Source organism: Aulostomus chinensis, chromosome 5 (genome assembly GCF_037954235.1).
Source record: "Aulostomus chinensis isolate RoL2024-O1b breed Wild chromosome 5, RoL_Achi_v1.0, whole genome shotgun sequence".
Lineage (NCBI taxonomy): Eukaryota > Metazoa > Chordata > Actinopteri > Syngnathiformes > Aulostomidae > Aulostomus > Aulostomus chinensis.
In genome coordinates, this window is record NC_141324.1 from 24,832,335 (window position 1) to 24,855,069 (window position 22,735).

At 42.9% G+C, this 22,735-nt stretch overlaps 1 protein-coding gene across 4 annotated transcripts; it reads right to left on the minus strand.

Annotated features, from left to right (window-relative positions):
- Window positions 1–3: 3 nt before the first annotated feature.
- myripa (myosin VIIA and Rab interacting protein a) lies at window positions 4–21,974 on the minus strand. 4 transcript variants are annotated; one of them, XM_086204126.1, is made up of 17 exons: window positions 21,774–21,974; window positions 20,612–20,772; window positions 15,367–15,588; window positions 11,647–11,783; window positions 8,388–8,468; window positions 7,587–7,684; window positions 6,801–6,881; window positions 6,438–6,584; window positions 6,168–6,303; window positions 5,001–5,554; window positions 2,481–4,415; window positions 2,264–2,320; window positions 1,663–1,842; window positions 1,137–1,298; window positions 923–1,021; window positions 724–784; window positions 4–578 (listed from the first exon to the last, which is right to left on the minus strand). In XM_086204126.1, exons 2-17 carry the CDS (start codon window positions 20,719–20,721, stop codon window positions 562–564), a joined length of 4,077 nt encoding a protein of 1,358 aa, XP_086060252.1. In that variant the 5' UTR covers window positions 20,722–20,772; window positions 21,774–21,974; the 3' UTR covers window positions 4–561. The 4 variants fall into 4 exon arrangements, with proteins under 4 accessions (XP_086060252.1, XP_086060253.1, XP_086060254.1 ...); XM_086204127.1 differs by lacking the exon at window positions 21,774–21,974 and adding an exon at window positions 21,659–21,764; XM_086204128.1 differs by having other exon boundaries at window positions 5–578; window positions 5,001–5,551.
- Window positions 21,975–22,735: the final 761 nt, after the last annotated feature.

The following is a 22,735-nucleotide window of genomic DNA, read 5'->3' on the forward strand; positions in this document are numbered from 1 at the left end:
CTGTACTTTATAATAAAAGACAGAAAACAAAAGATGTGCTGGTTTCCTTTGCCAAACAAATATGTACACTACAACAACACATACACAAACACACACACACACACACACACACACACACACACACACACCAAGAAGCATGGAGAAACACAGGTCTAAAATGTACCAATAGACTCACATTTTCCTAACCTGCTTTCATTGTGTCCATATATTTTTAATCTGCTAAAAAATTTTCACTAGAAACAGAATTAACTGCAGGTTTTTCCTCCCGTATAGCTGGTAGTGTACTATTTGTCTGACTTCATTAACAGGAAAATGACTATAAAAGTATTACATAAATAGTTTAGCATATTTTCAGCTATTTCTCCTCTGGTGAGTCGTAAAGTGAGGCTGTTCCTCCTGTCAGTCTTTGCTGAAGTGTTCCCCCAAATGAAACGACGACTTCCCGCACTATCAGTGACGTCTGAGGCATGATTAGCGCCATCAGATGAAATTAAGGCGAATGGTATCTGAAGGGATGATTAAGACGTGTAGGCTGCTGAGGCACTGCAAAGGTTGGACGACTTAGGTTTCCTTGTCTTCTGCAACGTGATGGGGAAAAAAAAGAATTAATTTTTTTTAATTGGTTCAGTTAACAAAAACTAAACCATGTTATCAGATTTCAACTCTGCAGTAATTAAATACTGCGTGTAGCAATGGAAAATGTGACGCAACAAAGGAACTCACCTTTAACAGGCGGTGCAGGTAATCGCCTCCTATGCTGTCGTGATGAGTCGAGTGTGAGAGGCTGAAAGAAAACGTGTAGGAGTTAGACTTCGACATCATGTTCTGATAAGCTGCTGTGTGTGTGTGTGTGTGTGTGTGTGTGTGTGTGTGTGTGTGTGTGTGTGTGTGTGTGAGAGAGAGAGAGAGAGAAACTGGTTACCATAACTGGAGTGGTCCTGGTCTTGGTTAAAGGGGACTGCAGATCCACATTGAGGCCTGCACTCCTCAGAGCAGCGATCCTTGCTGAGATGTCAGATATCTACGACAAAAACAGTCACAGTGTTAGCGCTCTAAGCTAGCCCCTTGGACTCCGCCTCCACCTTTACATGTTGCATGAGACTTCATCAATGTCAGTTCTATAGTCGTCAACTTACCTGTAGCTCCGACTGCTGCACCTTGGTGGCTGCTGATGCCACCTGCTCCTCCAGGAAGTACAGCTCCATGTCGGACGTGGTGCTGCAGATGCCCCTGGCACACTCCTCCAGGTCACTTAGCTCCGCCTCCAGATGATAAACTGAGCCGGCTGCCACATACACCTGCAAAAAAGAAAAATTGAAATTGAAATTTAGCTGCAATAAAACCTGCGTTTCAGTATTTTACAGGATAGTTGATGTTTCACGTTCATTGAGCTGGATAGCTCCTGAAGGAGCCTCACATCAAATCACTTTTACATTTTTATACGTGTAGGGAAATTTAAGAACTGAGCATCAAGCAAAAATCTTTTACCAGAACTTTCAATAAAACTTCTCCACTCCACACTTAAATTAACCCCTTAGCTAGAATTCACATTATTATCGATTACGCTAGCTTTTATATTATTTCTTTTACGCAGTTAGAGCTGCTGCACTTGGCTCCATCCACGATGAAAGTCATTCAGAGTAATCTTAAAGCTGAGCCTACATTCTCCTCCAGTCGGGCGAACTGTTGATCCAGGGTCTTTGGGTCAGTGTTGGGGGGCAGAGAGGCGGAGGGGGGTTGGGGTCCGTCCGCCTCCTTCACTCCCTGCAGCAGCTCCTCGGTAGCGTTCAGCACCTTCAGCACCTCGGTGGTGATGCTGCGTAGTGACGCTGCTGAGTATCTCTAGATCACACGGACACACACGTTTTTAAAAGGGCGAAGGGAAGGTGTGTTGTGAAACTTACTCTTACTATTATAATTTATTACTCAAGGCAGAACCTTAGACACATTGAATCCTATGGAGGGCAAGAAAAAAAAAGGTTACAAAAAAAGTGGAGTTTTGAGAGATCCTGCAAAAGTTTTACAAAATCTCTTGATGTCTTTATGTTTCAGCGCCATTACAAAATCTGTTCCTCTCTCCCGTGGTTGCGCTCACTCTACTGGTGTTTGATTTCAGCGAGAGGTACGTCGACTAAAATAAAAAAATAAAATAACAAACACATTTGCAGGATCTTGCAAAAGTATACTTTTTTCCCCAAACCGCTGACTCGTCCTGAAAATTCTTCACCGTGATGCCATGAGGCAAAAACGTGTCGCTTCTCACCTGCTGCAGCAGAGCTGTTATGTACTGCATCGCTTTGTGAAGCTCGCCGTTTCTATCCTACAGTGCAGAGAAAAGCAACGAAAAGAAGAGAGCAGACGACAGACCTAAGAGAGGTGTTAGTAAAGCAGTTCGGTGAAGTGAAAGCAGCTGGAGAAGTTGTTAATGTTGCTCAAAGAACTACGGGATCTGTTATTATCCAAAGAGATTCGATGCTCACATTTTGAATCTCCTCTGGTGACAGAAAACCCTCCGGCAGAGAAGAGGAGCTGCCCAGCGTTGTGTCGTCTGCATGTTTTTCTGTGGTTTCATCCGTTTCTTTACCTCCACGCTCTCCCCCGGCATCACTTCCCCTCGTCTCCGTTTGACACTCACTCGCCATTTTTCCTCTTCCGTTCTCATCTTCCACCGCCGCTCTTTTACAAGTTTGTCTGACCTCATTTGTCTCCTTGATTGTCATATCTGTAGGGTTTTGTTCAGCTGAAGGCCTCTCGAGTGAATCTGGGTCCTTCTCCTGCCGACTGGTTTTAGTTCCGCCTGTAAGAGCTCCCCCACTCTCTACTCTCCAAGAAATTTCTCCCCGGGTTTGTTGGGTTACGTCTGTCTGTGGCCTCCCGTTGTCGCCTCCACATTGAGAACTGTTTGCACTACTTGACTCTTCTTTGACCTCCTTGTCTGTCTTAACGTCTTCAAGCTCTCTTTTCACCCCTCCATTCGCCTCCTGTACTGTATCTCCCTGCATGTCCTCCAAAGTCATCATCAACATGCTGCTGATTATTCGGTGAAATTCGACATCGTCCTCGTCACTGTCAGACGCCATCCCCCATTCCCCCTGACTGCGTTTGCGTTCTCTAAACTTGTCCGGTTCCAATCTCTCATCTTCTTCATTTTTAGGCTCTGGCTGATTTTCTAAGGCTGTTATTTTCTCCGTTCCCTCTTCCTCCATCTCCTGTCTTTTCGCTGTCACTTCCAAAACCTTTTCTACCATCATCTCATTCTTTGTTTCGCTCTCTTCCACCCAGTCTTTGGATTCAGAGTGCTTTATCTTCATTTTTGCTTGCTGGACTTGAAATACCGTCAGATAATCTGGAGTGTTTTCCATCATTATTTCTGTTTTTTCCTCTGTGAACCTTTCCTCAATATCTTCTCTTAAGTCAAACATGTTCACATCTAAATCTGCCATAGATTCTCTCCTCCTCTGACTCGCTCCTTCCATCTCACTACTACCCTCCATCCCCCCTTCATTGGCCTCTTCCTGTAGCTCGCTCTCGTCTTCTCCGTATCTGTACATCTCATCCTCAGTGGAGGAAAACTGGGAGGTGCTAACTAGACTGGCCAAGTTGCGCACTTGAGCTGCCGGAGTTGCTTCTTCTTCCTGCAGTTTCCAAAGCGTCTCTTCATCCATCACTTCATCTCTCCCTACTCTGTCCAACTCATCCTCCGTGGAGGAAAACTGGGTGGCGCTAATTTGGTGAGCTAATCTGCACACTGTCACAGCCAGCTCTTCATCTTGTCCTTCCTCCTCTCTTCCGGTCTTCTTCTCTTCATCTGTAATTTTGTCCAGCTCGTCCTCCGTGGAAGAGAACTGGGTAGCTCGAACTTCACTTTCCAGCTGACAGAGTTTGTAAGTGAGTCCTTCTCTGGTGTCCTCGTTCTGTTGGTTGTATTCCTCCGCCATGTCTTCATCTTGCTGCCTGTCCCACTGTCCCTCTGTGGCGTCCACTCGGTCTAATTCATCATCAGTAGATGAGAAGTATGTGAGTCTGGACTGCGCCACTAGCCGGTACAATCTGTCTCTCATCTCTTCATCATCCTCCTCCTCCTCCTCTTTCTCATCCTCTGGTCTTCCTTCAGCCAAATCAATCTCCATCCTCTCATCATCGCTGTTTTCCTGTCCTCCTTCCTCGCTCGGTGCATCGTCGCTATCAGCATCTCTCGCTTCATTAAGTCCGTTGTCTCTAGAAGAGGAGTCAGAAACTCTGCTGGCGAGCTGCTGTAGTTTTAATGTGAGATCCCAGTCGATCTGATTGGCTGCATGTCCAGTGATGTCACTGTCTGACTTTAAAAGGTCAGGGGTTGTGGTCCCAGACGTCAACGTGTCAGGAGTCGCAGCATCAGACGGATGATCGGATTGATCGTCTTTCTCGTTGTAATCCTGCAAGTGTGAGACATTTATTATCCGTTCAACTTTGAGCTTTTTTTCTTTCTTGCAATACATAAAGAAACATATAATGTTTTAAAAAAGGATTTCATAATTCACTACTGATGATGAGAAAGTCCAGCGGACAGATAAACCAAGAGAAACCTCAACCTCTTTCACAAAAATGTCCTAATCTCCATTTATCTCGTTAGATGTGCCTTTAACAAATAGGAAACTGAGCGTGAACAGAAAAATCTTTATAATAAATCTACAAAGAAATGAATCAAATTTTTTGTATGTTTTCTGTGAGCATGCACTCCTCTTTTGCCATTTTGTAGTCTGGGGAAAAAAAATCGGAATATTTAAGATATTCAAGTTCTAATGACTGAAATTGATTTATTCTTGTGTTCTACGCTTGTTTCTCCTCAGGTAAAATTTGTATCACCTCTCTTCCAAACCCTCTGTAATGTGAATATCTGTATTTCTGTCACGTGTATGTTATTATCGATGTCTGTGGTTTATGGTTGTTCTGTCCTACTGTATGTTAAAGGGCTCGTCCCATCTGATGTCATGTGTTTGTAGTGTAAAAGTCTTTCTCACCAGCACAGGTGAAGATGTGGTTGGCCTCCTTTTACTCCTCCTCTTCTTCCGTGATCTCTTCAACTTCCCAACATCCGGTTCAGAAATGAAGCTGCTCTCCTCCTCTGCTCCTCTCACGTTAAAGTTCACATCAATGATGTTGGTCCTGCGTGACGATGAAGGTCGTCTGATCTCTGCAGGCACCTTCCTCTTAAAAAGAGCCAGCTGAGATTTTTTGGACTTCCAGTTGCCATCAGAGTCTGAAAACAGATCGTCTCTGCCGTCTCGGTGGTCTGTTGGCTGTGGTGAGACGTCCCCGGTGTCGTGGAGGATCGGTTTGGAGTCCGTCATCTTCTTGTGAATCTTCTGCAGGACGGCTCCCCAGGAGCTGTGCAACTCGGGTTTGGTGTCGTCGTCAGAGTCCATGCCCTCGTAGGCAGACACCACTCCGGACTCCCTCTCCAAGGCACTATAGACCAAGCTCTTCCTCTTGGTTAGCAGGCTGGGCCGCGACAGCTGGGCGCTCTGCAGAGCGATCCAGTTCCCGTCTGGACTCTTGAGCACTGAGGACACTGCTCCGTGTCCAGGTTTCACACACGCACATACAAGGGGACAAACACAGCAAAACAATCAAATATTAGCTGAGAGTCACCACCAACTGTTAGTTTGAAATGACTAATTCAGGAATGTGTGACATTTGACCTCCTGCGCCTGTAAGCTGCAACATTCAACACTGTCAGCTTTTGTTTGTTTGCTTACAGCTGCAACATTCAGTTATGACTTTTAGTTTTCTTTTATTTCTCTTCCTTCGAAACACATTTCTGCCCCCCGTTACTTTGTGAAAGGGATCTCCAGTCGACGTGTCATTATTTTAACAACATTTGTCCCAGTGTTTGCACTTGTAGTGGACTTCTTTATGTGAAAACTACCAAACTGCGAGTGTGACCAAGTTATCTGATGAAAAGGTAAAATCTTCTGAGGTCAACATGACATTGGTGAAAGTCTCAGGCTCTGCCAGTGTAAGCATGAATATTTCCTGTTTTTTTTTAAACCTCAACCTGTAACCAGGATGTAACTTCCAAGTCTTGCATCGTTGCTGCTCATCATTTCATTTGCAAAGGGAACTAATTTCAAATTGCCGAACAGAACCTGAAGAAAAGAGACGGGAGTGGTTTGAAAGATATTTACCAGAGTTTTCCAGGCGGTCTACACTTTTCCTGGAAGGCATAACCGAGCAGTCGTCTTCCTTCTTTAACGCCTGAGGAGTTCCTTGTATCAGACCAGGAGGATCGTTGTCCAGTAGTGAGAAAGCAGAGTGTGACCTCTGAGGACAAATCAACGACTCCTGTTATTATACATCATCGTCACCGACTGGTTTTACATCAGCGTGTTTTACAGCCAACCAGTAGAGGTCAGCACAGGTCATGCCTTCGGAGTGGCTGGGATGTGTGTTTTTACCCAGAGGCCTCGGCGATGCTTGAGGGCCCTGCTGGTCTGATTGCCAGCAGACTGACGATGATGATGGAGGTCGGCGTGGTGCTCGAGTGACCAACCCTGATCGTACTCCTCCTTCATCTCAGCCAAAGTCCTCCTCCTCGTCATGATCTTGTATACAACAGAGAGAGGATTAGTGCTCTGGCAAGACATGGGAACATGAACACCGGCTGGTTTTCCTGTTGGGGGGGGGGGGGGGTTGCTGCCGCTAATTGAGCACAGCAGCTTATGTGCGTCTTGTAAAACAGCCTTTCACACAAAATAAATCTAATTAAAGTGTGAAACACTGGATGAAAAATAAATCAGTAAAAATGAGTAAAATCGTACTTTTTGCACAATAGTTTTGGACAGTTCCTCCACGAGCTCTTGTCTGTGCTCCCGAAGATAACGTGCTTCATTCTGCTTCTCCTGATGACCGACCGGCAGACACACACACACATAACACATCCAGTCAGGACCGTCCACACACACACACACACACACACACCGAGATAATTCCACCAAAGGTCAAAAGATTTACGATGATTTAAAAAGGATTTGCAAGAAAAAGGTTTGGTCATTTTAGGTGTGAGAGTAGAGATCAGATACATTGCGATTCAAACTCACTTGACATAAATAAACTTTTTACATTTTAGGACACATTGTAAAATATTCCTCGACTTCAACATGATTCATATTTTGTAGAAATATAAAGAGTTAAGTATTTGCAGTTAATAAACCTAGATTTAGGTCACACATAAACACATCTTCCTGAATATTACAGCATGTTATTTTGCACTCTGAGTTGCCCTATTCAAGTATAAAACATCACTATTTCATACTGACAACAACAGACTTACAGCAGCTGTACAGTTTGATGTAATCTGATTAAAATCAATGGGAGGAATTCAGCTCATAATCTAGATAATGTATAAACCTGATGTATTCTGTTGAAAATAATAATATAATCACACACTGACAATGTCCTGGCATACTAAAGCCCTACTATTTCAACCATTGCTGCTCACAGAAAAGGACAACAACAACAACAAAAAGTGCAAAACGATAGATAAGGAAACAACAAATATCCACGTAATAACAGAAACTATCTAAGAGATGAGGAGCAACATTAACCTGACTGGCAGTATCAAACTCAGCGTTGGAAATGGCCTCATCTATGGCCTCTTCCGCCACCCGCAAGGCCACCGTCAGCGTCTCTGCCATGCTGTGCTCTGAACACAAACACCATTATCATTCTGTGGATCCTCCTTCAAATCAGTGCAAAATAAACAATCAATTTCATTCACGAAATCAATAAAAATGTCTATAATTCTAGGCTTTTAATTTGAAACCACTCTGTCGGCTCTGCCTCTTTCATGTTGCAGAAACATGCATGACCATCAGTTCGCTGCAGCTTTTCATTCATGTGTGCTGTCACTCATCCGGCTGGTGCAGCCAGCTGAGAGGGTGAGGAAGAATTAGGTCAGAACGGGAGAGAGAGGAAGGCGGGAAGGCAGGCTGGGGGCCAGATGAGACTAACGCCACTGTTTGAGATGCAGCTGGCATCAAAAGATTACAGCCAAGATCCTCTGACTGTTCATCTCTCCACTGCTTTATCAGCTATAAGGGTATTAGATTTACGGCTGCCGGGAACAAATATGAGTTTATGGATGATGCATGGGAGGATTGCAATGACCCTGGAATAACCTTAAATGTTGCCTGAGTTGTGGTGGGAACAAGAACAAAACCTTATTCTGAATAATTAAACCAGTCAAACCAGACGTCTTGTTTTTATCTCTAATGTCTTACAGAGCGGTGCATTTCCATTCTGAAGGGTCGACGTTTTGCATCACAAAAAAAAAGAAAGAAACTGTATCAAAGTGCTTTAAGGGCAGAAACGTTCCAGAGTGAAACAATCACAAAACACATTTTCACCTTCAGTTTGTCTGTAGAAGGTTGAGTCGCTCCCGCAGACACTGCCTTCATTGCAGATGCTCTCCTCATAGGCGCTGCCCTCTGCACACACACACAGAGACACACACACACACACACACACACACACACGTTGATGTAAAAAAAAACACAAAGCGTAAAGTGGTACTGAATGAGGTAATGAATTTGTTATCCTAAAACTACTGTAAAATTGAGAACTGGAAAAAAAAAAAGACAGAGGTCTTGTCTTTGATTTGGTCATTGGGAATTTATTTTAAATTATGCAAAAAAACAAATCTTTAAATTGGACCTTTGCAACTTGAAAAGCTGGAAAAAACAATCTAGGACGTGAAATTCATGACCTGATTTTTGCTTGATGACTGCGGGAGCGTTCTGTCTGACTGTAGATAGTTTCCCCTTGCAGCTCTGAGCCCTGAGCTCTTTTCACATTGTGTAAATATTCATGCAACAATGCAGCCGTTTGTGGTTATATAAGTGCATTAGAGCAGCCTCGTGTGTGGTATTACCAGGCGACCTGATCTGTGTGCAGCAGGCGCTAGTTCAGAAGTACAGTGGAGAACATGAGGTCACTCCAATCATTTCAGGGGGCAAAAAGAAGACTTTTAAGATGTAGTATGAACTGTTAAAAATGCAGAAAATACTGCAGTTCAGTTCTTTCACCAAGCTTTTCACTGCTAAGCCCAACAGGCAGGTGTGAGTGCAGGCATGCCAGACTTCATGTAAATGGAGGCGAACCGAGAACCTTCATTTGTGTATCGACAATTTTGCACCACGCTGTGCATTTGTCTTTTATTTTATACTGTGACAATGACCAAATAAAACAAGTAATTACAAAAAAAAAAAAAAGAAAGAAGGAAAGAAAGAAAATCTGCCCACATCCTGTCAGGGAAGTCTGCTACAATAATGATCAATATCCGTGCAAAGTCTTTTGCGGTCACCCTTTCCCTTCTAAGAATTAAAAAGTAGCAGGTCAACCAAGTGAATAAATACGGTGTCAGCTGAGGGGATTAAGTGGAAGGAGCCAAAGACCTCGTTCTATATTGCAGGCTTTCTGCTGAACATGATGAGAGTTCACTCAGCCAGTGCTTTTGTGACTGCGTTGGAAAATTTTATGAGTCAGGTCACATTTGGCCTGAGAGCAGGGAGTCAAGACCAACACGGATGCCCCCAACCATAGCAGCATAAGGTCGTTGCAACCCTGAAGGCACCAAGAGACTCGCGGGAAGGTGAACTGCACTGCAAAAAACTCACTTGCCAAGGATTTCTAGTCAGAAATGAGGAGAAAATCCCTTACCAAGCAGAGTCCCAGTAAGAAACAGGAGCTTGTTTTTAAGACAATCGAAACAAATACATCTGCCTCACTAAGCTGTGATAATATTAAGTAATTACATTAAAAATCTGCTGTTTTTGGGTGCCAGGACCTGAGAGTGCGTAAAGAAAACCTGACGTGAGAGGTCTTAAAATAAGATGATGGTGTCTTCACAGCATGCTGCTCAATCTTGCGATTCTATTTCTTAGGTCATTTTGTCTCGTATTCAGTGTAATAAAGTCTTTCCTTTCCTATAAATCAGACAAACGCATTTGGCAAGAATGAGTTTTTTTTAACAAATCTGAAAATAATGTAAACAAATATGTATAGTTCCACAAAATGTCTTTAAATGTCATTGGAAAGCTGAAACAAAATACCATGAATTTACTATCATGAGTTTAAAATGAAAAGTAATAATTTCTTCTTCTCTTAGCACAATGTAGCAGTTAAACATTGCAGTATTAATGAGCTGTAGAGATATGGATGTTTTTTATTCGGGTACACATGTAGCATCTTTGCTGTCTTGCTAGCTTCACATTCACGAGTGCAAACTCAGCATCAAGTAACTGGCTTTCACTGTTCCTGAGAGTTCTCTCCCCTCTCGTGGTCTTTTCAGGATTTTGTCTTGGGGCAATCTTGAGTCACCGAGCTGGGCTGGGGGTCTCGAGGGGAACCGTAACGCTTCTACACGAATCTCCCACAAGCTCCATTGATTCCAGCACCATTCACACGGCTCACATTTTTCCAGTGCAAAGTGATGTTAGCAGGGTTCTTTTTTCTTTTTTTTTTTCACGAGTCAGAGCCGAGCCGACCTGGCAGCTGCAGAAATACAGCTGGATTTCCAGGGCAGGTCAGTCATTAACAAATTACAATGTGTGTGTGTGTGTGTGTTTAATGTGAAAACACAGCTACGTAAATCAGACCGAGAAGATGAACAGTGGCCTGACGCCAGCCCACATCAGCGCCCCCCCCCCCATCCCCTCCCACCAGGGTCACAGCTCTGCATCAACTCCAGCCAGCAAACTCTCCCCCACAAAACATGCATAATGCTCTGAAATCCCTTGTCTGTTCAATCAAATGAGAGAGTCTGAATTAACGGCCCGAAGACACACTCCTCCGCCTCAACCCCGCCGTCGCCGACTACATCCGCTGGTTTACTCCAAGCACTGTACAAAAGTGTGGGTACATTTTCAGCATAGTTAGCTCCTGTCAAGCTCTCGTAACACCAGCCTCCTTGTGTGCTCTTTGCAACATTACACGATGAAGAACGATAAAAACCACGCCACTACATGAGAGGGTGAACTCAGGCTGGAGCTCCTAAATTGGGACGTGATGATGAACAATAATAACGGCAGAAATCTGCTTTTAAGTATGTTAGTGGCGCTGAAAAATCTCAGCAACTGATGGATGGATTCTAAGAGCATGAAGGCTAACACTTGGGCTGCATTTCATTAGTCAGCACGGCTTTGTTGAATGTGAACTTTGAGAGACGCCGTGGCCAAACCACACCCACAATTAATGTTTTAGTTTCTTTGTCAACGAGCACGAGACCAAAAAGCTGAGTTTGTGAAAGGAACTGGATTAACCGGGGGTAAAGAGCTGGTCTGCTCTGAGATGAAAGCATAACAAGACTTTAATCTTGTTTCCTCTCATCCTATTCTTTGCTCTGAAACATTAAACACTGGTGAAAACACACTCCTCCACTTTAATCTGATTATTATGAGTTCAGGTGTACATACATATATAATATGTAATGTATCTGTGTGTGTGTGTGTGTGTGTGTGTATCTAGCAGATGAATGAAGAACCCTGGAGTTTGAGTTGTCCTCTAGCTCTGTTTCACAGAGGTTTAATCTCAAGTCAACAAGTAAAATATTGGAATGATGGCTATTCAAGCACAGCTGACTCAGCACGAATGAGCAGGGAGGTTTACCTGTGAGCTCTGAAAGCGCGCTGTGTTCTGCCAAGTGCTTCCTGTAAAGAGTCTTCAGCACTTTGGCGCTGCCGAACCTCTTAAAGCGCCTCTTTACGTTGGCGTAGAACCACTCCAGCGACTGCGTCTTCAACAACCTGACAGACAAAACAGAAAGTTTCCACGTTGTTACAGGCGACATAGCTGAACAATGCGTGACGACAAAACGTTTAATTTCAGTCAATATCAATCATTAGTGATCTTTTTATGACGTTTTCGATCAAGATCAGGAGAAACTGTTTCAATGCAAACACTTCCGTCGTCTACCATACTTGCCAGCAAACTTTTTTTAACTGCCAACTAATTTCCTCACTCTTCAACGTTGCAATGAAACTCGCAGTAAACTCCATAGCGATTCACTGACGAGGTGTTTTCATCCAGAATTTGTAATTTTACTAACATTAATCACTGATATTTTATGTCTGTGAATAGATCAACCGGAGAAATAGCTCTCGCTCGCGAAACGTTCTTAGGCACAAATTCGCTCTTAAATTCTGTTTGTTTGTTTTTTTCTTTATGACCTTCCATTTGCTCTCTCAGTCTTGAAGCAAAGTCTGACAATTATTCCTGACTACTTGTGGTCGACATCTGTTGTGCAACTTTGCAAGCTGGGATAAGTTCCACTTCCGAGAGGTAAACAAAGGACGTCAGGAGCAAGAGTCATAAATTGTTAGACAAAATTCAGGGCTAAAAAAAGCCCTAGAGTGTGTGACAGCAAATTTGTGCATAAGAACGCTCTTCATGAATAATGTCATGTGCTTGGAGAGAGAAGTAAAACAGAGATACTAAGAATTTAATGTTCTGTTGTGTTATTAAACTTAGTTTTACACAGACAAACTGCAGCCTTGCCAATAAAAAAAACCATTCATTTGTCACTCATTTACGGCATCAGATTTCTTTTTTTCTTTTTACAATCAAACTGATCACAGCTACTACAATCTAATAACAAATCTCAATATGGCCCCCAGCACTTTTCAAATTGCTGGAAGGATCAATATTTGTTCAAGGATAATTATGCATCAAAATACCATTTCAAATGAAATAATGTGAGGCAGCAGAGATGTCCTGCCAGCACATCAAATTCTATATTTGATGCAGATTAATAGGTTTTTCAATGACAGAAATAATGATGAAAAAATTAACATTACCTCCAATATCACACATATTATCAAAAAAGCAATAACAATCAAAAATAAGAGGATTAGATAATCGTTTTAAGATCAGACACGTCTGGAAACACACACACACACACACACACACACACACACACGTACTGTTGCAGGTATATGCCGTTCTTATAAACACAGCGGTGTGATGCAAGTGTGTTGACAGCCAATTTCAAATATGAAATGTGTTATGTGCATCTGTGCACACACTCCTACACTCTCTCTCTCTCTCTCTCACACTCACACACACACACACACACACACACACACACACACACACACCAGAAAGAACCGTCTAGACATTTACAAGACAAGTTGATATCGTCAATAGCGTAAACTACACTCAGCAATTAAACTGTAAAACATCAGTTTGTCACGTTTATTACTGTGACTGATCATCTTGAACAGGGGCTGAAAGATTGCACTCGACATGTTGGTAAACTTGACGAGTGCAATTTGGCAGCGTTTTGAGTTTGCAATCAATTTCAAGTGGGAGGCAGCGAATCTTAATGATGTTATTCGATTTGCATACGAAAGCCAGCGAAGCCACAGAAATTAGACTTATCCATCTCACGGTAATCAGGCGCTGCATATTCATCGACACACACAACAAGTGCGCCACAGAGACCGGCAGAAAGAAGACAGCTCAAGGAAAAGTTCAGTGAAGCCACCAGTTCAAAGGGGGAAAAAAAACCTTTAAATAAAGAAAAGTAGTTCAATTCTTTACATGTGATCATTTAAAAAAAATGACACAAATGTTACATCAGACTGAATAATTTGAAAACGTGAGAAAGTTACTTTGCTGCGGTTGTTCTACAGTTCCAATAACAGTCTATTAAACGAGTTTAAAATCTGATGGCTTCTCATATTTCAGATATACGTTTGCGCTCCTACTTAAGTGGATGGGGAGGGACGACAGGCGAAGGATACTTCATGGATGTTGCTGTCAGCATGTTTAATGAGTTCCCATCTGTTCACGGTGCAGCTGACGGCAGCTGAGTGTAAACGAGGTGACACAAGAGGACTCCAGGTGTCACCCACCTGCAGGTTACCCCTGCAGTAACGCGCCGAGGGAAGCTGCCCCCCAACTGTCACGTCTCCTGTCAGCTTTCAGGAAAAAAAATAAATAAAAAGAGGACTGGAGATAAAGAAAGAATGTGATCTTTTGGGCCTTCAGGGGACATTTACAGTAGCTCATAACTAGTTTTTCTACTCGTGTGTCAGCGTTTGAATTACATCTGTAGTGAAATGTAATTCATTACCTAAAAAAATGAAGTTTTTATTTGATGGAAAGATGATAAACAGACTTGAATCTGAACTATTATGACACAATATAAGCAGAGGTGGAAAGCAACTAAACATCTGTACAACATTCCTGTGTCTGCACTTTTCCTGAGTATTTATATTTAAGGGGACTTTGTGCTTTTAATCCATTACATTGATTGTAACCCACAAATTACTAGTTGATTAGAAGAGAAGGATTCAGCGATCAGAGCAGTGGAACCGGACTACACTTCAACACAGCTGTCAGAGGACTGAACACTACGAAGAACTGCAATACACAAACTATGCAGAAGATGTACTTTTACTTTTGACTCTCATGTAAACATGAGTTTACCAAGTAGAATTTTGAACAGACTTTTACCAGAGTAAATGGTAAATAGTACCAGAGTAGTATTTTATTCAGGCATTCCTACTCAAGTACGTGACCTGCATACTTCTTCTTCTACAGATTAGTACATGTAATACGCAATATTAGAGTGATATTTTAAAAAATGGAATTTATTGATAGTAAGTAACTGGAAACAAAAGGCCACACAGGTAAACAAGCTACTTCATCAAGATCCATTTTTAATCTATCAGTGCAAGATATGTCTTGAATAATTTTCATGGTCATTTTGGAGAATTAATCTGTGATGCTGTTGAGTTATGTTCCTAATATGTCTCACATCATGTCCTACATATATTTTCTACTTCAGGGCATGTCTATTAAACTGTCAAATCATTCAGAAAACTGAGTAAAGCACCACATTTCAACTCTTGAGACTTCATTGTAGTTAAAACTTTGACAGCTGACTGACAGCAGACATCAGGAAAAGAAGAGAACCATTTCAGATCAAGTGAAGCTCCGCACATCAGGTTGTCTACAACATGATACCAAGAAGCTGATGATGACCCCTCGTGAAGGAAACTGCCTCAGAACAGGAGAGAAGGATGTTGGCACATACATTTCTTGTTGTTTCACATCTTCAAACATGGTAAACTGCTCCGTTCAGCCTCCCTCCCTCCCTGACAGCTTGATCTTCTACTCGACTGTAGGAACTGTGCAATAAATCCGTTCCTCCAGCAGCAGAGTAAGATCATAATAACCTCTGACGTCACTGTCAGACTCTCATCCTTAACTTAGCCTCCTTTTTCTGGACACACACACACACACACACACACACACACACACACACACACACACACACACACACACACCATCTGAATCATGACACTACCACGCACACCTTACCTGCTCTTCTGGCAGGCAGAGCAGAGCCAGGCTTTGTCCTGCTTGTTGTACACCCTGCAGGCCTTGCAGACATTGTAGAGGCAGTCCCGACACTGGCGCTTGGGGTTGAGCAGGAAGGTGAAGGGCGCACAGCAACGGATGCAGCAGCGCTGGTTGAAGCAACTCTGCCGTGACAGCAGGAGGCAGCGACTGCCCTCTTCATCCAGCTCCTGCTTCAGTTCACTGTGGGAGGGAAGGGAGGGGAGGGAGCAAGGGAGGGATGAGAGGGAAGGGCCAGGAGGAAGGATGGAGAGAAGGGGAAGAGAGACACTAGCAATGGGGCAAGAATGTTTTCAGTCTATCAACAACATATCGGTGACATCGGTTCAGGGTTCCTGAGGTTTTTTTTTCGAACAAAGACTGAAATCCACTTTAACAGCAACCGCCAGCCCCGGTGGCGGTGAGGATGATACGCTCATTTACCTTTTAATTAAGTACACCAACAGCTACAACCCACAAATCCTCCCTTCATGAGGATTATCATGTTCAACTGCACGGCAAATTAAAGCCTGCAAAAAGCCCACTAAGTAAATCAACACCTCTCTCAAATGGATTCAATTAAAGCTAAAGATTATGATCCTGGTGAAGAGAGGATTAATTGCAGGACTGTTAATTGTACCGTATTATTTTAATCTAGATGTACCTAATAAATTGACGCAGGAATGCACAGCTCAAGCGGATGAAGCAGTTGTGGGTCTGCTCTGTCAAATCGTGCGTAATCACGGCCAGTCACACTGATCCTCTTCCTTCCTTGATGAAAATGGAACTGAAATTAAAGTGGTGATATTTCATCTTATGCCTGAAGGCATCTCCCTTCATGTACAGCACACGGACGTCACACCGTCAAGGAGGTGGAACGCCATCAGAACAGGTCTAATTTAGAATTGTCTGACTGAATATTTAAGCAGGGCGTTTATTATTCCACGTTCATTTAGAGGCTGCCTGCTGCGCTGGTGTAAAGGTTACAAGGAGCTGCTGTGGTGAATAATACATCAGTGTTTTCCTCAACAGTAGCAGCAGCTTTTCTGCTAATAACACCAACGAGCGCCTCCGCATTAAGTAGTTTCCGTGTTGTTTTTAAATCACATCATAACATCACGCGCCATCTCATTTCACTTCATTCATTCATGCCGTCTTGAGGATGATTTTGGTAATTTTCCAAAAATCAAGATTCAGTCGATAAATGTGCATGATGTAATTAGCAGTGAGAGGTCAAAGTCCACAGAAATACAACAGACATGCTCAGAAGCGGCCGCATTCCAAATTAAAGGGGTAGTCCACCCAAAAGGAAGGTTGGGTGAAGTTGTTGGGTTTTTTTTAATCCATGAAACAATGCTGGCGTTTCACAGGAAAAGGTGCAGCAGTAAACACCCGAACAACTGAAGTCAATGGAGATCATTTTTCAAACATAAAAAAGTACATCCTCCAAGCTGCTTGGCTGAAAGTAATCGGATTGTTTTGAAGCCTCAACATGCCAGGTTGTTTTGAAAACCGACCGACATGTTTTTAGCCTGAATATAAGAGGGAGCTGAATCTTTCTAAGAACTCAAAAAAACAAATCAGACAGGAGCCGAAAGACAAAAGAAGTTACAGTTAGATGACAAGACAAATGTAGGCTGACAGAACTACCAGCAGACACCAGTTCAAATAAAATCCTCTGGGGTTCTTTCCTTCACATCAGGATTCCAGGAGCATCATTAAAGAGTGAATCATGAATAAATCGGTGCTTGTGCAGGTCTGAAACATGAGGACGGCAGCTTCCACATAAATTCCTCACAACAGTTTTTATTAGCTTGGATTCCAGTTTGGGAATCCTGAGCACAATTCGCACCCTGTTTCAGGATCAGTTGTATTCGTTAGAAAATCAGAGAGCAGCCGGAGAAAGAGAGAGAGGACACAAATACACGAAAGCAGCTGAAACAGGGCACAAAAGACACAAAGCCCCATTTCTTGACAATGAACCCAAAAAATTCTGATGCCTCTAAAGTCATGGTCGTATTTTTCCCTAACTGCAACTATAAAAACTTAATAGCGTCCCCTTAGATCCCTTTGTGACACAGCTACACGACAGCAGCACACTCTGTCATGAAGTCACGGTTTCACTGTATTATCCATAGATAGTAGGGCTTAAAAACATCATGAAATGTTACGACAACCGCATCGAGGCCTGGTGTATTTTCTGAACTGTAGGAATGCTCAAGGTCAACGTGGGTCATAATGTCAAACCAATGAAGTGTTGTGGTGCTGCTGAGGTTTCCCAGCCTGAAAACGCTCTTCTACAGATTTAAAAAAAAGGCATTTTTTGGTATAGATCTTTGCAAAAAAACAACAACAAAAAATCGCACCATCATTTCAATACAAATTTAAATCATGAAACAATCGTCAAGGGTTCCCTCTCATGTTGTGAGTCGTAATCACAATTGTTATATCAGTCAAAACAATCCTAATTTCATTATCTTCAATAGCCCTCAGGAACAAAATACAGGAACGCATGCAAGAACAAACAAAAGACGCACACGACTCAGCAGGTGATGTTAATAATTTACAAATGTGCGAAAGCAGGAATCCCTGAATGCAGCACTCTCATTTATGTAATGAGAGGAGGGACGTGTTCAGGGCATTGGCAGAATCTGTCGAGCTGCTCTGTCCTCACACACTCGTCTAAAGAGCTCTCACGCTTCCGGCAAGAAGAGAGAACAGGCTTGAACTGTGTCAGCTGCAATAATCCTGACAAACGTCTGGTTCTCCTAGACAAACTGTGTGTGTCTATGGAAGTGCAATAATGTAAATACTGACAGTAATGTCGCAACTGTTGTTGGTCATCACCACCAGTAGAATCATAAAGGCATCAGATTTGTATTTGAATGTGTTTAAAAAAAAACGAAACTGGTGGTTACTAACTAAATGGAAAAATGTGATGATGAAATGATGGATCTATATTTGCAACGAATCAACAACTGCCATTTCAAAAATAGCCTACATTTATCTTTTGTCCACCTTTAACCAGGAGCCGTCTTGTGTAAATATCCTAGCATAACCCTGTTATTCTGCACTGCTCTGTATGAGACATTGTTATGATGCACTGTCACAAGCGTCCACCTGTTTGGACCCCAGCATGAACACTGGAGCTGCTACAGTGGCGGAGCTCATGCGGATGCTTCTGTACTGAACTCATCTCTTACGTCAGTCACGCATCTTGAGAGTTTTATTCTTGAACATCTGCAACCAGCCATACAGAAACTTCATTTTTCTAAAACTGAAATAGCAAGGCATGTACTCTCAGGAGTGGGAGCCACCATCTGATGGCCCCCCCACAAGCATCAACCGCTACATCTGCTTTACTTCGCTGTGGCTTTATCTAATTGGATTATAAGTGTGTGTGGGTGAGCTAAATGTTTTCCTGTATGTGTAACTGCTAAGCATGGCACTTAATACAGAGATCTCAGATGTCATTTCTGTGCTAATCCTTCACATAATCTCGTGATTTCACCTAAACGCTCCGTACAATAAGTTCAGAGCCGCTCGTTCACTGGTTCAAACCAACATCCCTGTTTCTCGTGTTTGAGTAGAGCCACTAGAGAGTCGTCGGTCAGGGTGTTAATGAATTACTGAGACCACGAATACAGATTAGGCGAGATTAACAGCAGTGTCCGTTAAGAACAGTTGTTAAAATAATCCACATAAAAAAAACCCAAAAAGCATTAGTTCAGTGCTGAGTTTCAAAGTCTCTTGTAACATTAACACTCCCCCTGTTGGCAAATAGATGTACCTGATTCTACAAAACCTACCATCCTGAGCTCTTTCCTTGCTTTTCTAAAGCACTTCTACTGTTGCAAGGTGAGAAAACTAGAGAGGGTAAAGTATAAGCTCAGGCGTTCAATTACAGGATGTTTACAAGCCTGTTTTTATGATTCAGTCCATGTCAGTGTCAGTTTCATTCCGCAGGAGGAAAAAAAAACACACTGTTCTCATCCGTATTCCTTCCTAACGTTCACTTAGAGATGCTGATTGCTTTCCTTCATGTCTCCATCCATCACTCATTTAAGATTCTGCCACCCCCACCCCCACCCCCACCCCCCGTGTCCAATCTCAAGGGTTGTCAGAGCGGAAATAAACACCAGGCTGCATGAGGTTGAAGCCTGCGATGACGACAAAATATACCAACAGCAGGAGTTCTGAAAGCAAGTGCCAGCGTAGTTCCACAGCAGTCCGAACCAGGGAGGGATGCTGAGAAGGACCCAGAGAAATGTCTGCACGTCTCGTCACTCACGGTGGCAACAAGATTAGATGTTGGTAAGCTTCATGCGATCCACAAAGTAGAAAGCACAAACACAAACCTTCCAGTCCAGTTTCCAGAAAACTTCATTCATATATTCAAGAGAAGCGAATTTTATATGCATTATACAGAGGGAAATCTATCTATGGATTAAATACACATTCAAAAGAAGGTGCAGCTAGTGGTGAGTATTGGCCCGGCCGGTGCTATAAAGATATTAAAACCTGTCACATCAACTGTTGGAAGAGAAGCGGCATCAAAGTTGGAATAAAGCATCTCCTGTGTGGATGTGATGCAGGGATGAGGAAATGGTTGGAGTTTCTACAGCAAGGCCTTCCTCTCCATGAAGTTGATCCTGCATCTGATTTTGTTGCATAAACAGCTTCTTATCTGCCGACTGGCTTCCACTCACTGCCTTGACAGTCAAATAAACAATGTAATGGCGTGTAGGAGGAAGAAGGGAAGAGCAGGATACAACTCAGAGGGTCACGAGGTGATCAATTAGAGCTACTTTTAACCTCTGAATGCAGACTCGTCACTCGTCAACAAATCATTTCCAACTATTATTCTCTCGCCGTCGGCTCAGCCCTCGGCCATAATACACCAGGGACTCAGTTCAAACACACACAATTAGCATATTAAGCCATGGTGTTTGGATGCATTGTGTACGGCTCTGAGGGCGGCGCATGTTTGGAGGAAGCTTGTCTGAATACAACAGGAAAGGGCTGTCGCTTCCTGCCCGCTGATTTGAGGAGCACCCGCAGTCTCGATGGTAACAAAGAACACGGGTAATGAGACCAATGCAACAACGTACCAGGTTTTATAACATCTTACATTATTTTTTTTCCCAGTTATATTCATTTCAGGTTGAGAATCCCAAACCAGACAACGTCTTCAGTGGGCTCAAACCTGCGATGACCAGGAACTCACCTGAGGCGCTCCTCCTCCTTCTTGCGTAACCTCATGTCCCTCTGCACCACCTGCAGCACGTGCTGCGCCTCATTATCACTGAGGCCCGAGAGATCCAACTTCCGGCCCATCGCCGACGCTCCTTCAGCTGTCACTCAACCCTTCTGACCCTCTATTATCATCTGAAGGAGACACAGAAATCTTAACCGCCAAATCCTGAACCAAAATTAAACAAATGGGTACATCCACATCAAGAGTCCTTGGGGTTTTTAATTCGTATCTATTCAGGGTTATTTGAAGTGATTTTTTCCAGTTGTGATAAAGGAGGAATGTTGTCTTACACAGTCACGGTCTTTGGTTCATTTTCATCGAAAACATGACTTCCTTAAGTCTTTGAAATGACGTTTAGAGCAGAGCGTCTGGGCGCTTGATCTAAGACGCTACCTGAAACACATTTAGCTGATGGCTTTGTTGCAATATTTGATAAAATTGTGACTATTTGTTCAGTTCTGCTGCTGCTGGCTGATGGAAAACAGGCTTGCCTGCCTCTCTGTACACACTTTTTCTGATTATTACAGCTTTCAACTTTATTACACCTTCATCCTGGCAGCTTACACACACAACACAAGCCTCCAAGTTGACATGCTATAAAACACCACGTCTATAAACACTCTAAACATTTTAAAATCACCGACACAAGTAAACAGAGGTATTAGCAGCCTGGATTTGATGGGGTTTTTTTTTTCAAGCATTGACATTCCTAAGACTTAAACCTGTGTGTTCCTACCATTAAATCACTTTCTTGCAAAGTAATTTGATTACTTCCTCTCTTTTAGTGTCATGAACTGTTATAAATTGTTTTAAAAAGAAACCATCATTTCCACAAGAATAGTAAATCAACGTTGTTAACCAGTACATATTTCATAAGGCAAAACACTGTTTCAGGCAGGTTCATTACACAGCAAACTGCGTACTGGAGTGTAAACTTCTCATGTATTTATGTTATTATTTATTTATCTATTTCTTGTGAAAATATCAGAAGTTACTAATAACCTTGGTCTCCCTTACCGCTGCCGCTTTTACCCAGCAAGGTCCTTTTCAGTGACATTTTGAATCTTGAAAAAAAATAAACCGTTTAAGTGCATGCTGAAGTGCGTCAAACTGGGAATTGCAGGCCACTCACCGATGTCGGAGTGCGTTCACTCGTTTTCAGGAACGCAGCTGGGCGACCCCCCCCTGCCGCACCAGAAGACTTCTTTATCCCTCGAGTGGATTCCCTCCTGCTGTTGTCAGATGGAGACAACAGAAAACGACGTCGCCAAGTTCTCAGGCCTTTCTTTCTGATATGTTCCGACTTACAGAAATTGTGTGCGTACGTGCGTGCGTGTGTGTGTGTGTGTGTGTGTGTGTGTGTGTGTGGTCCGTACCGCCCTACTGCTCTGAACCGTGTTTCCAAGAGAAAATCAGGATAGAGCAGCGGCAGCGGTGCAGAGGAGGCGATCAGCTCCATGAGGTGCTGCTGGAGGCCTGATAATGAACAAGACATTTGGACTTCAATCCTCCACGCTCCTCGTGTTAAATATTTAGCTGACAATTGTGGCCTCTGGCCGGACTGAGGTGAACGATGACAACCAAACAGAACCAAAAGGACAAAGACAAAGTGCAGCAGTCTAGGATGCAGATGCTGAAACAAAGGCAAACAGATACAACAGGATTATGCAGGAAAGCGCAGCAGGCAGCAAAGACTGATGGGATGGCAGGTGACGCTGTAAACTCACTGAGAACACCTAGTGGACAGGTGCAGAACCGCAGTCACATATTCTCAACAACTGACTTGATATTTAAGAATTTGTGCTTCGGTTTGTGTTTTTAGATTTCATAAAGCAGAAAGGAAACAGAAGTTATTTATGATTATTTTTCATGGTCACGACCTTGGTTGTGAACGCCTTTATCAGTTTCTGCCAACTTAAGTACTGTTTTACTATCAAATATTTGATGTGAAAGAAGTGTATTGTGACAGATGGCGATGGAGAAGAGGCTTAAATCTTGACAAATGACTGATGAATCAGTTATGGCACGGCTAATCTATGAGAAATGGATGAGAGGTTATAGTGTGATGGGGTTTTTTTTATAAACTGTCGTATA